At 35.9% G+C, this 12,795-nt stretch overlaps 1 protein-coding gene across 1 annotated transcript; it reads right to left on the bottom strand.

Moving 5' to 3' along the window:
• Window positions 1-2,002: 2,002 nt before the first annotated feature.
• LOC113513348 (major myo-inositol transporter IolT-like) lies at window positions 2,003-12,499 on the bottom strand. The gene is given in 11 exon segments (XM_052902199.1): window positions 2,003-2,107; window positions 2,479-2,606; window positions 3,686-3,963; window positions 4,865-5,000; window positions 6,096-6,241; window positions 6,720-6,961; window positions 7,782-7,903; window positions 8,279-8,438; window positions 9,178-9,339; window positions 11,586-12,019; window positions 12,159-12,499. Coding segments are annotated over 10 exon segments (1,524 nt in total). The 5' UTR covers window positions 11,677-12,019; window positions 12,159-12,499; the 3' UTR covers window positions 2,003-2,048.
• Window positions 12,500-12,795: the final 296 nt, after the last annotated feature.

Genomic DNA, 12,795 nt, shown 5'->3' with positions numbered 1-12,795 from the left:
GAGCTCCACCGACAAGAGCGCAGCTCTTAAATAGGATAGATAGAAGGTGAAGTATTATTAAATTTTATTTAATCATTTATTGTGTTTTCATGTTGTTTACAACACAATAACAACAATTAAATCCTTTGTTTGATTTGACAGTTGGCAACCCTATTCTAGCTTCTTATTTTTAAAGCTTGGAAATTTTGAGTACTGGCATATTAATCCAAAATATGTTTTTATACAACTTAGAATGGCAAACAAGCTGACGGCCCACCTGATGGAAAGTGGTAACCGTCGCCTATAGACATGAGCAGTACCATGGACATAACAGAGTATACTGTTTCGCCCATGATACCCCCCATGCGTTGCCATTCCTGAGGATTCCTGAGGACTCAGATGTTATTCCTCTGTACCCTGTAAATTCACGCCATATCCCATCCTTCAAACCAAAACACAGCCATGCAAACACAACTACTTCACGGTAGAAACACCAATGGGAGAGAGGTACCCAAGCAATCGACTTTTGTACAAAGTCACCCTCTGGCAAACAACGAATGAACTAACACATATTATGCTATGCATATGTTCTAAATGTGACGTATTTATTGACACAAAATATAGGTAATAGATAAAACTATTGCATACCCACTAAATATAATTTATGAGATATCGTAGCATATTTACTATGTAAATATTAAGAGTAAGATAAGATAAAATCTTGCTAATTACATTGTACCTAATTACGGTTGTATGCCCATTTTTTTACGTGTAGTCTAGGGTTGCCAGATGCGAATTTTGATTTTTACCCAAACATCAACAAAAAAGTGTCACTCCTTCTCTTTTTACTTTTCTCGCCACTTTCTCTTTCTGTTATGTACCTGCAATCATATATTTTACTGTAATTATGTACGCTGCCTTGTGATTCCGGTATAGAATAGGTCACACTTCCTTTCCTTTCACTTTCTCCCACGCACAACCATTCTTTGGAATCAACTTCCAACAGCGATATTTCCGAACCGATACGACAACATAACCTTCAAGAAAAGAGTATATTCCTTTTTAAAAGGCCGGCAGCACACCTGCAATGCCGTTGGTGTTGTGGGTGATCATAGACGGCGGTAGTCACTTACCATCAGGTGAGCCGCATGCTCGTTTTCTCCGTGTTATAAAAAAAAATGTATGTAATATATTTTTTATTGCTTTAATGTATTTTTATGCATAATTAAAAAACAATATTAGAATTTTGCGCTCCTTCTCTGTATAAACTATAAGTGTGCCAAATTTCATACTCCTCCGACCGCGCAATTTTCGTAAAAAAGTGTACAAAATTTTTGTTTCGCGCATTAATATACTAGCTGTTTCCTGCGACGCTGCCCGTGTGAATCCCTATATAAAATCCTATGAGTCAATCATATGATATACTAGCGGCCCGTCCCGGCGTCGCACGGGTGGACATTTTTACATTTTTAAAAGTGGCCATTAAGGCTGCATACGCGACGGAAGCTTAAAAATGGAGTAACTTCTCCCGTTTTCCCAACATTTCCCTTCACTGCTATTGATCGTAGCGTGATGATATGATATAAATCATATCATATCATATGATATATAACTGATCGGTTAATTTATAACATTTTATATATGTTTCTTTAAACTGTTATAACTTTTTTATTTATGAACCGATTGAAATAAACACTAAATGTTAAATTGAGCAAATCCCAATGCATTAGTGGAAACCGCATTCAAATCGGTTAAGCCGCTTCTGAGATTAGCATCCATAAACTTTATGAACAGACAGACAGAACAGACAAACAGACAAACAGACAAACAGACAAACAGACAAACAGTCTAAAAATATTTGTTTTGGGTTCTACTGCTTTTATAACCCCCCCCCCCCCCCCCAACCCTATAATAGTTTTTTTTTTATATATCTTCCATGTACAGACAGCGACCAGTTACGATGTTATTAAATGTATTGATATATTATAACAGTCACATGTTTATTATAAAATCAATACAAACGTTTTCGTGTTGTAATTCATTTATTGCATTCGTAATAGTTTTATTTCCTAAAATTTTTCCTTCCGTTTGTCTGAAGGAAGAAACACGAGCGCCACAACCACGCCACCTGTTGAATAAAATAATCTTTTAAAATTTTATCACGGTTATATGTTAATAATCCAGACTACCAGTCCCATTGCTAGAAATATACCCTGTCAGGTCGACCTCCCCGCGGTCACCTCTGGTTGACTTTCCCTTCATGGTTGCAACTAAATGAAAACGATCAACTCGAATGCATTCTATTATATTTTAACTGATCTTTCATTTAAACCAAGTTTCATTCTTATACCGGCAGAGATCAAGCACGGGATCTTAGGTTATTAATTTTCAGATTTCGGTATAGCGCCATCTAGAGAACTTTACATAAACTACTTGATACAATATAGCATAATATGTTATGCATAAGCGTGATGTAAGGATAAAAAATTAGATATTTACTAAGCACGAAGCAGGACCATAAGTAAAAGGTGAGGCTACAGTGATTAACGATGACTGCGCCCACCACATTGACCCCGGCCAATGATGTTAGTCTTGCAAACATCACGCCCAGGTTCGTTGCCATTCCCCTGAAAAAAAAATCACATTTTAATCAACCCATCTGATGGAAAGTGACACTACCACCACCGTGGTCCACCAACTGGTAGTCTACGTTAGTAATCCTTTCACCCCTCGCTCTACCTGTGTTGCCATTACTGAGGACAATGGTGGTTTTTTTTAATGGGTGATAATGGTATGGTAACCCCGCCTGTGCTATCGGTATACACTGGCGGGACACCAGTGATAGATGACTGATGAGGATGAAAGTAGGTCAGTTAGCCCATCCTGACGAATTCAACTAGAATTAGCCACGATGGTTTCTAGGGGGAACCGCCTGGAGGTCGACCTAATAGGGCATATATTGCTAGCAATGGGGCTATCAAACTCCATTGCTAACAATCCCAAGGACTATGGTGGTATACCTACGTCCCTTGTAATCGCTGCCAAACCTTATGCTTCAAATCCATACGCGAGAAGGGAAAGGGTAATAGTAATAGGTTCTAATAGCCTTATTGCTAGCAATATACCCTATCAGATCGACTTCTACGTGGTTCCCCCTGGAAACCGTCATGGTGTTTTTTGATGGGTGAAAATGGTATTTTTTTTATACAACTTACAACGGCAAACAAGCTGACGGCCCGCCAAATGGAAAGTAGTAAGCGTCGCCTATAGTCATGAGCAGTACCATAGACATAACAGAGTATACTGTTTCGCCCATGATACTCCCCATGCGTTGCCCATCATGATGAATTCATCAGGAATTAACCATGATAGTTTCCAGGGGGAACTGCGAGGAGGTCGACATGGTTGGGTATATTGCTAGGAATGGGATTCTCAGTCTCCATTACTAACAATCCCTTTCCCCCCAACCATCATGGTTAATTCTCGTATAATTCTCTCCTCGATGAGCTAACTGACCTGCTTTTTATACTCACCTATCATCACTCACTAGGGGCACCAGCCACTATCAAAAGCACAGGCAGGGTTACCATACCCCACCCCACCACTATCACATTCCCACCAATAAAAAAAAGTAACTAATAAAATGAATTTTCCATCAAGCAAACCACAGACTCTGCTTAACTACTCAATTAAAACATACACGTACCTATAAGAGGTCGGGTACAGATCCACAAAATAGGCCATCACACTACCTAAACCGACAACAGTGCCCTGCAGGAGGACGAAGGCAATCATATTGACAATTGGCTGATTCACCAGGTTCACCAGGATCCCGCTGATAGCTGATACGACGAGAGTAATCATCAGCACAGACCGACGGTAGGTGGCCAGTTGTGCGGATATTAAAGTTAAGGAGATATAGAGAAGACCATACATCATTCCTGAGTATAAAGTGTTCACGGATATCGTAGCATCACACGGGGTCTGAAAAAAAAAACAATCAAGAAAAAATTGAAGTCACTCGCAAAGGGTCCCAACACCATCATCATATCAGCCTTTATCTGCCCACTACTGACCAAAGACTTCTTCCTTTTGGGGAGTTTTTCCAGTAGTTGTCACGCTTGGTAGGCGGTTTCCAATCGAAGTCAGATTTTGGTTGGCCACCATTCCTTTGCATCCTCATCCTGAGTCAAAAGATGCCGATAAGAGATAACGGATAGGAGTTGATAGGAAAGAATGAATATAGATTTGGAAAATCGATAGAAATTAACAATGACGTTTTCCGCGTGGAGGTTGACCTGATTGGGTATATTGCTGGCAATGGAGAGTTTAAGCCCCATTTTCTAACAACGCCCTCCCCCCGCCCCACCATACAATTAAGAGAATATAACACAATTCTTGTACAAGAATAATTCTCCCGTCAATAGTTAAATATTTTTACGAATTATGTATACAAGCAACTGTTATTAAATTTGAAATACGTCAACTTTTTAGCCGTATGGTCCCGGCATAGAATAAGGCACCCCTTCCTGTCCCGTGGGTGTCGTAAGGCGCGATTAAGAGAGGAAGAGGGATGGGCAGCATAGCAGCGTTTGCCACTTCGCCTGCCAAATGTGGCAACTACTGGCAAAGCGCCCTAAGGGTACAGCAGTGGACAGTTAAAGACTGACATGATAACGATGTGAACTTATATTTGGTGGAACTTTAAGCACTTGTACGCTTTCAGAAATTGTTCTAAAAAATTAAAAATACCTAACCGATTTCGCAAAAATTTTACAAAGTGTCGCTTATATTAATTTCTCCGTGAAATCAAATACTCATAAATTAAACAATTCTAAGAAAAGGAAAACTGAAACCTAAATATAATCTATATATAAATACTCACATCACCCACCACGTCGGTTGTAACAATCCCAACAGTAATTCTATCACAGAAACTCGAGCTCTCCCGAGAATCGTTGGAGAATGAGTTGAAGAATAGGTTCACCATTGTAGGATACCACATAAGAAATATGTTGTTACTAAAATAAAACACAATAAAAACACCATAAATACATTTAGCTCTGCAAATAATAATAATAATTCTTTATTTGGAACAAAAACATTGGTTACAATATTATTGAAAAACGATGATATCCGCAGAAGTATAAAACTGTGTCGCGAATATGAACGCCCTCCTCCTCATTGCGGGATTCCAAAACAGAACGATTAAAACGTATAGTAGTTAGTTACATCAACGATGACAATTTTTTGTATCTAGCAACTAACAACTAACTACAATACTGATAAATACTCTCTGAAGATGCTGCCGCCTACTGGAACAGAGACCTGATGATCATGTAGTTTTCGGTTCTTCCCGATTATCACCGAAATCTTCAGAATAAACAGGTCTCAAAAAATTCCGGAGTACTACTAGGTCATGACCGGGTACATACAGTGGTACTTTAAAAACTAGAGGTCACTGATCTCCCCGGGGAGAAAAATCACTTTCCCTGTAAAATACACTAAAACGCATCGTCTGGTAGTTTTAACGCATCTCTAGCTCAAATATTTCCAAAGATACCAATTTTTCCACGGACCTCCTCAAAATTGCTGCTTCTCGGACCCCGTGCGTGACTTAAATACAAAAAAAGGATTCTTAGAAATAATTTATCTAATCAGGGATATAGAATTTCATTTAGGAACAAATGTTGAATCATATTCTTGCTGTTTACAAGAATATGACAAGGATACCCTTATATTGACTTGAAAATTGTTTACATAATTATATAAAAGTGCTACGGTCATGAATCAGGAGGAAGGTAGTACATCCATTGTTATTCCTCTCGCCTGAATTCGTTAACTGTCATAAGAATGATTAAGAACATTTTCGCGCGTCCATTGCAAAGATATAAATGAGACATTTTTTATACTAAGTACTTGAAATGACTAACAGCAGTAATTGATGCCGATGATAATCAAAAGCTGCTGAATCAGAAACTTAATTTGGTAACAAAGATTTAAAAATTCTCGTTTCGAAAATTGATACGGATTTAAATTTATCAAAATTTTAAGAATTAGGAATCTTTTATGATTACATTATCGATCTACAGTTATTTTCTATTGTTTATACTTACGTACTGATGCATATCGCAATTAAGTAGAACAAAAACAAAGTGCTACAGATTAGGGGTGGCTTGAAAAGAGGAACCGTCTGCTCCACCAACGATCGCCAGAACGATCGCTCAGCAATCTGGACCTCTTTTAAAAATAACCGTTTGACCTGCGTAAAAAAAATATTATTACATTAAAACTTCAAATTTTAGAGCATTCATAACAAAGGATGGCAAATTCGCATTTATCTGTCAATTTAAAAAAAAAAAACTATTGAACATTTTTCAACGTTTCTAATTGATTGTTTAAAAGATTCTGTTAGCAAACTAAAACGTTGGTCATAGAAGGCATTGCGTTAGAAGTAAATTCATTGCAATTACTTCATATTTTACTTTGGAATTTTACAATTATAATTTATTTTTTAACAATATATATATTTTAATATTAGGTGATAGCTTTATAAGAATATTATTGCATATTCAACGTTATAGTTCGCTAGCAGAGAATTTTATAAATAACGAATCACAAAAATAGTTAAATTGTTTTTTAAAATTGCCAGATAATTGCTGAGTTACCATACTTCGTTATAAACTCTCTTAATTTTATGAATATTATTTGGTAACATGTTTTTGTTTCTAATCACTAACCGGATAATCAGTCTAGTTTCCACCATTAGCTTCATACATCTTCTTAAGTACTTTCAATGCCTTTTCAAATTCTCCTTTATGGGCCAAAAACTTGGGGCTTTCTCGGAGGTAAATCAACATCACTGCCCCAATGCCGAGCGGAGCAGCCATGATTAGAGCAAAGAGTCGCCAGGATCGGAAACTAATTGCAAGCCAGGTGACAGCTACCCTGAAGTCCAGTGGTAACACGAAATAGGCCAAAGCTAAAATTACAAATCCAAAATTTTTAAAGCTATGTTAAACTATTGTCTAATAACAATTACCAAAACAGATAGATTTATGTACAGCTCGGAAAATAAAACCACTCAATTTGATGCTCATAAAACACAAGATTTCATGTACAACGAAGGTGATCTAGACACTCTTGACACTCTCTTTAGTCGTACACTCTTGACAGAGTGGTCGTGATTTTGATGATTATAGTGGATTATCGATGAGGCTATTTTTCGCGATTGAAGTCCTCGCAATGTGTCTCCATCTGCTTCTGCTCACAGCCGAGCGAGAGCATATCACAATTGCTGTGTGGCCGTTTTGATGAGGACAGTCCATCGCGTTGGTGATCTATTCCGAGAACGTTTGCCTTGTACCTACTCTTAGACAATTAGAAGTTCCATACAATTTTCATTTCGAATCGACATCAGAACATGAATTTGAACAGTCGATGATATTCTTGACACGAGAAGTCGATGTGTATTTGTTCATAATTGAAAGCTTCTGATCTTGGAGTGGGTACCAGATAATTCTGGGGTGGGCACGACCCACTCACCTCCTAAACATGACGAAGATATTATGATGAACACAAACGGTAATAGTACCTAGTAGTCTTTTACCCTAATTACCCTTTTAACCTTACACCTAAGGTACTGTATAGACTGTACAGGCTCAAATAATACTCATTTCCTACAGCCTTGAAATATTCCAAATTACAAGAGACAGGAATAGCAGACGTCAGAAGATATTTCCATTACTTGGCTGTACGAATGAGAAAGGAAGAAACAAAGTGGATAAGTGTAATGTTCTTACCAAAAGATATTAACTCCGATGCTAAATTAAAGCCATTCAAAATGAATAAATAGCGGCTCCTGTGTTGGCTGATTGTGCACTCTCCCAAGTATATCATAGTTAAGGTGTATGACGCCGAAGAACTGCAACCAAATTATAATCTAAAAAAGAGAATTTTCCAAATCCGAATTGAGAAAATACTTCTTTTTGAAGGCGCTTGAACATTTAATATACATAATAAATCGGTCAGTAATAACACTTCAAAAGGATCCAAGACCAAGTAATGGAAGATACTACATAGATGGTTTTTAAAAAATATGCTCACTAAGTAACTAAATGCAAATTTTGAAAAATAAATCCGTGGAAAAGTGCCACAGATATTTCATAATAGGTCGCCGTCGAAGTGAACGTACAAATTTTGGTTTTACAAATTTTTAATGACAGGCAGGTACTTTATTATTATTTATTTTTTGGTATATAATGTAAAGATTACATGTTCAATTATTAGTTTTACTTACAAGCTGCATCCACAGATCTTTAGTGCCAACATAATTTGCCAAGAAGGTGAAAAACTGCTGAGTGCAGAGAATACAAATCCAGCGATCGTAGACAGCAGCAGAGCTCGTTTTCTACCACGAGTATCAGCATAGTAACCCCATGGAAATGCAAATACTATGCCTGGAAATATTTTATTACATTTTTATGCCTTATTTTGTATTTCATCCTTATGAATTGTCATGTCAAAGTAAGTTTATTTCTTATTTTTTCGCGCTGTAGCAACCCAATTAATCGCTATGAAATTTGGCATACGCATAGTAGTTAAGATGGAGAAAGCTATGTGTCAATTTTAATCCTGGACAATGATAAAGATAAAAATAAATTACTTCCACCAAATATTCGGCCTTGTTCTCAGGTTTCCACTAGAGAGAAAGTTTATTCATTCATATCAGACTCTAACTGTCCAATGCTGAACATAATCCTAGATTCGGCCTTGTTCTTAGCTTTTCACTAGAGGGAAAGTTACTTTTTTTTTATTTCATAAATGATGTAATGTTTCTTGCCAATAAATTCGATACTTGTCTTTAAATTTAAAATGTAATTTCTCTAACTTTTTATTACTTTAGTTCTGTCTATATATTATCTGACAAGATCATTACTGCATCTTAAGAAAATCATAATATTACAAAATCCGAATTCTTCACCGAGGAAACAATAGAATAAATAAGATTAAGGTTCTATTCACGAGCCCGCGAGCCCCATCTTCGACCACATCAACGCTTTCCGTCAGATGAAATTGTGATCATTGGCGAGACCCCTTCAATAGTAAAAAAAAATTAGAAGAATCAAAATATTAACATCTCCACAAAAGTTGATGGAATGTTTCGAGAACAAATTCTTTTGGAAAATTGTAAATTACCAGCAAAAGGCGCAGAAGCCAAGAGGCCAGTTTCTGTCAAGCCCAACTGCAGGTCGCAACTGGAGGCGGCCACTACTATGCTGAACCCGAACATGTCCAGCGCCACGCCATTACTGATGACACAACATGCCACCAGCGCATACAAATTGTACAAACCATGACCTGAAATCAATGATATCATAATATAAAGATATATATCTTCTGTCCGTGTGTGTGGGTGTCGTAAGAGACGACTTAGGATGGCGAGGGATGGGCAGCAGCGTCGTTCTTAAAACATCTCTAAAGCCTGACTGCATGTGATGTAATAAAGAGTAAATAAATAAATATATAAGTACATTTCGAACGCGCGAAATATAGAACTTGGCAAATAATGCTCATCAGCATTATTGTAATTTACGATTGAGTATTAAAAAAAAAAGACTTCAATTGTGGCAACTTTTTGACAATTTTTATTTTAAAACTAAACTATTGAACTGATTTTTTTTTAAATATCAATCAAACCACTATATATATATATATATATATATATATATATATATATATATATATATATATATATATATATATATATATATATATATATATATATATATATATATATATATATATATATATATATATATATATATATATATATATATATATATATGTATGTATATTCTTTTACCTTTGATTATATAGATAGAGCATCAAGCCTCACAGCTGATCAACTTTTTAGCAGCTAATTGTCAAATTAGCTGCTAAAAAGTTTCATTTTTTTCAAAGTTCATTTTTTTATCAATGTTCTATATTATATATTTACGCATAAAATGTATCTTGACGTATTATTTAATAAATAAAATTAGTGTTTACGCGTTATAAAGGAATTAAGGTACATAAAGGCTACGGTAACCACTTACCATCGGGTGGGCCGTATGCTTGTTTGCCACCTTAGTGGTATAAAAAAATCACTCATAACTATTTATCACGCAAAATTGTATGAAAAAGTTTACCCGTTTTTCTCGAAGCATTTCTATGGAGACAATCTATCTATATAAGTCTTTCACATAAAAAAAATCTAATCGCTTTACAACTGACGAAATTATAAGGTAACAAACATAAAAAAGGGGGAAAGGGATTGTTAGTAATGGGGTCAAATAGCCCCATTACTAGCAATATACCCTGTCAGGCCATTGTATACCGATAGCGCAGACGGGGTTACCATACCATTATCACCCGTAAAAAAAACATAAAAAAAATACAACCGAATTGATTACCCCCTTCTTTTTAAGGTCACTTGATGACATTTACATACACTTTCACAAAAATGATAAACACTACCTTATCGTTCTAATCACTCCATACTTGCCAAATTGTATGTTAATACAGTGAAACACTATCGCTATGTTTGGAACATTTTCAAGCGACTTCACATAACATAGTATTATATTGGGGGGAAAGGGATTGTTAGTAATGGAGACTAAAAATCCCATTGCTAGCAATGTACCTAACCAGGTCGACCTCCACGCGGTTCCCCCTGGTAACTATCATGATTAATTCTTGTGAATGGACTAACTGGCTTGTTTTCATTCTCATCGATCACCCTTCACTGGTGCTCCGCCAGCGCATCCCGTTAGCGCGGAGTTACCAATCCATTTCATCCAACAAAAAAAAATAGTATTATATTATAGCGGAGTATTATATAGGTTATATTAAATGTTTTATTTGCTTTATATATGTTTTAATTATTTACACACTCATTAGGATCGAGTCTGAGGTGTCATTTTAAAGACCAATTATTCATTAAAAAAATTTAAATCAGAACTTAAAAAAAATTAAATTAAAATATAATTTTTAATTAAAAATAGCTTTAATTTTTTTTTTTATTTTAAATTTTAAAATTTTATTTTTATTTAAATTAAACCAATTATTTATATTAATGACCGATATGAACTGTTTTTTTAATAGATATATATGAACACTATTATAATTTTAGTTTATGGTGGTTTATAAAACAATTATTTCGTGATTTCTATCAAATTAAAATAATTAAGAGACAGATATAGAGAAATGGCGCATCAGAATCGGCCCTATAACCTCACATTATTATAATAACATACATACGTACGTATAATATATAACACATTATATTACATTTTTTTTACGCAACTCAGAATGGTAAACAAGCTGACGTCCCACCTGACGGAAAGTGCCCACGTTACCCCCTAATACGTTGCCATTCCTGAGGACTCAGGTGTTATTCCTCTCTACCCTATAAATTCACTGCCATATCCCACCCTTCAAACCGAAACAGCCATGCAAACACAACTACTTCACGGTAGAAACACGAATGGAACAGAGGTGCCCAAACAAACGACTTTAGTACAAGGTCTCCCTCTGGTGAGAAGTTACAAGTTTCATTGATTTACCAGTTAATTCAACCGCTTCATCGTATCCGTAGGACTTGGCGTCGGTCTCTTCACTATCACATCGAGGTTTCGTTACCGTATCAACGTTCATTGTACTAAATTCACATATTACATGTATCTCTGTAGATTGTCTACCACGATAACATTGCACGCCCCTCCAAAATCCAAAGAATCAGATATGTGACTAAAAACATTTACAAGGTTTCGACCAAGGTTCGATTAAAAAGTATTATACTACTTTTTAATCGAACCGCTGCTGAAAACGTTTCCTCACTAACACAAACAAAGCACCGCGTCTGTATATGGCCACACGCATTGAATTAATAAAATGGAGATGTGTGCGTATTAACGTAGTGAAGATTATACTGAACAAAATGAATTAACAAGAATGTTCACAACTTCAGCTTGAACAAGTGTGGCAACGTCGCAAGTAACTGTCAATATGCAAAAAGTTATAATAATTTTAAAAGAAAGAAAGAAAATATTTATTTGGCTCATATCAATAACATTTTTAACTATAACATAAACAATTATAAAATAAAAAAAAGGAATTATAAAAAGATAAAGTTATACCTAATTAGAAATTACGCAACCAAAATGGTTTTTTTAATAGGTGATAATGGAATGGTAACCCTGTCTGCGCTATCGGGATATGCTGGCGGGGCACCAGTGAGGGATGACAGGTGAGGACGAAAAGGCAGGTCAGTTAGCCCATCGTGACAAATTCCACTAGAAGTAACCACGATGGTTACCAGGGGGAACCGCGTGGAGGTCTACCTGACCTGACCTCACACAAAATTTCATAAAAATCGGTAAAGCCGTTTCGGAGGAGTTTGGTAACAAACACCGTGACACGAGAATTTTATATATAAGATTTTTGCAAATTGACAAATAATTAACTACGACGTTGCCACACTGCATCGAGCTGAACATATGAATGCTCTTCATACAAAATTCAAGTACAGATAACATTTTATGATCACAGCATCGTAAAGTTATACGCTGGCATAGAAATGACTGACAATGTAAACATAATTCCCCAGCGATCTTATCATTATTACTATAAGGTATTAGTTTATTTAAATTCCATTATTTTTAGTATACTTTAATTTATTTAAGACTAGCTGTATCTTCCTTATAAATATTGTGAATGTGAATTTGTTTGTTACCTCTTGGAGCCTTTACGGCTCAACCAATCTCGATGAAATTT

This window comes from Galleria mellonella, unplaced genomic scaffold (assembly GCF_026898425.1).
Source record: "Galleria mellonella isolate WM207_F2 unplaced genomic scaffold, CSIRO_AGI_GalMel_v1 utg874, whole genome shotgun sequence".
In the NCBI taxonomy this organism is placed as follows: domain Eukaryota; kingdom Metazoa; phylum Arthropoda; class Insecta; order Lepidoptera; family Pyralidae; genus Galleria; species Galleria mellonella.
Note: the sequence above shows the minus strand (reverse complement) of the source record. Positions and strands in the feature narration are given on the sequence as shown.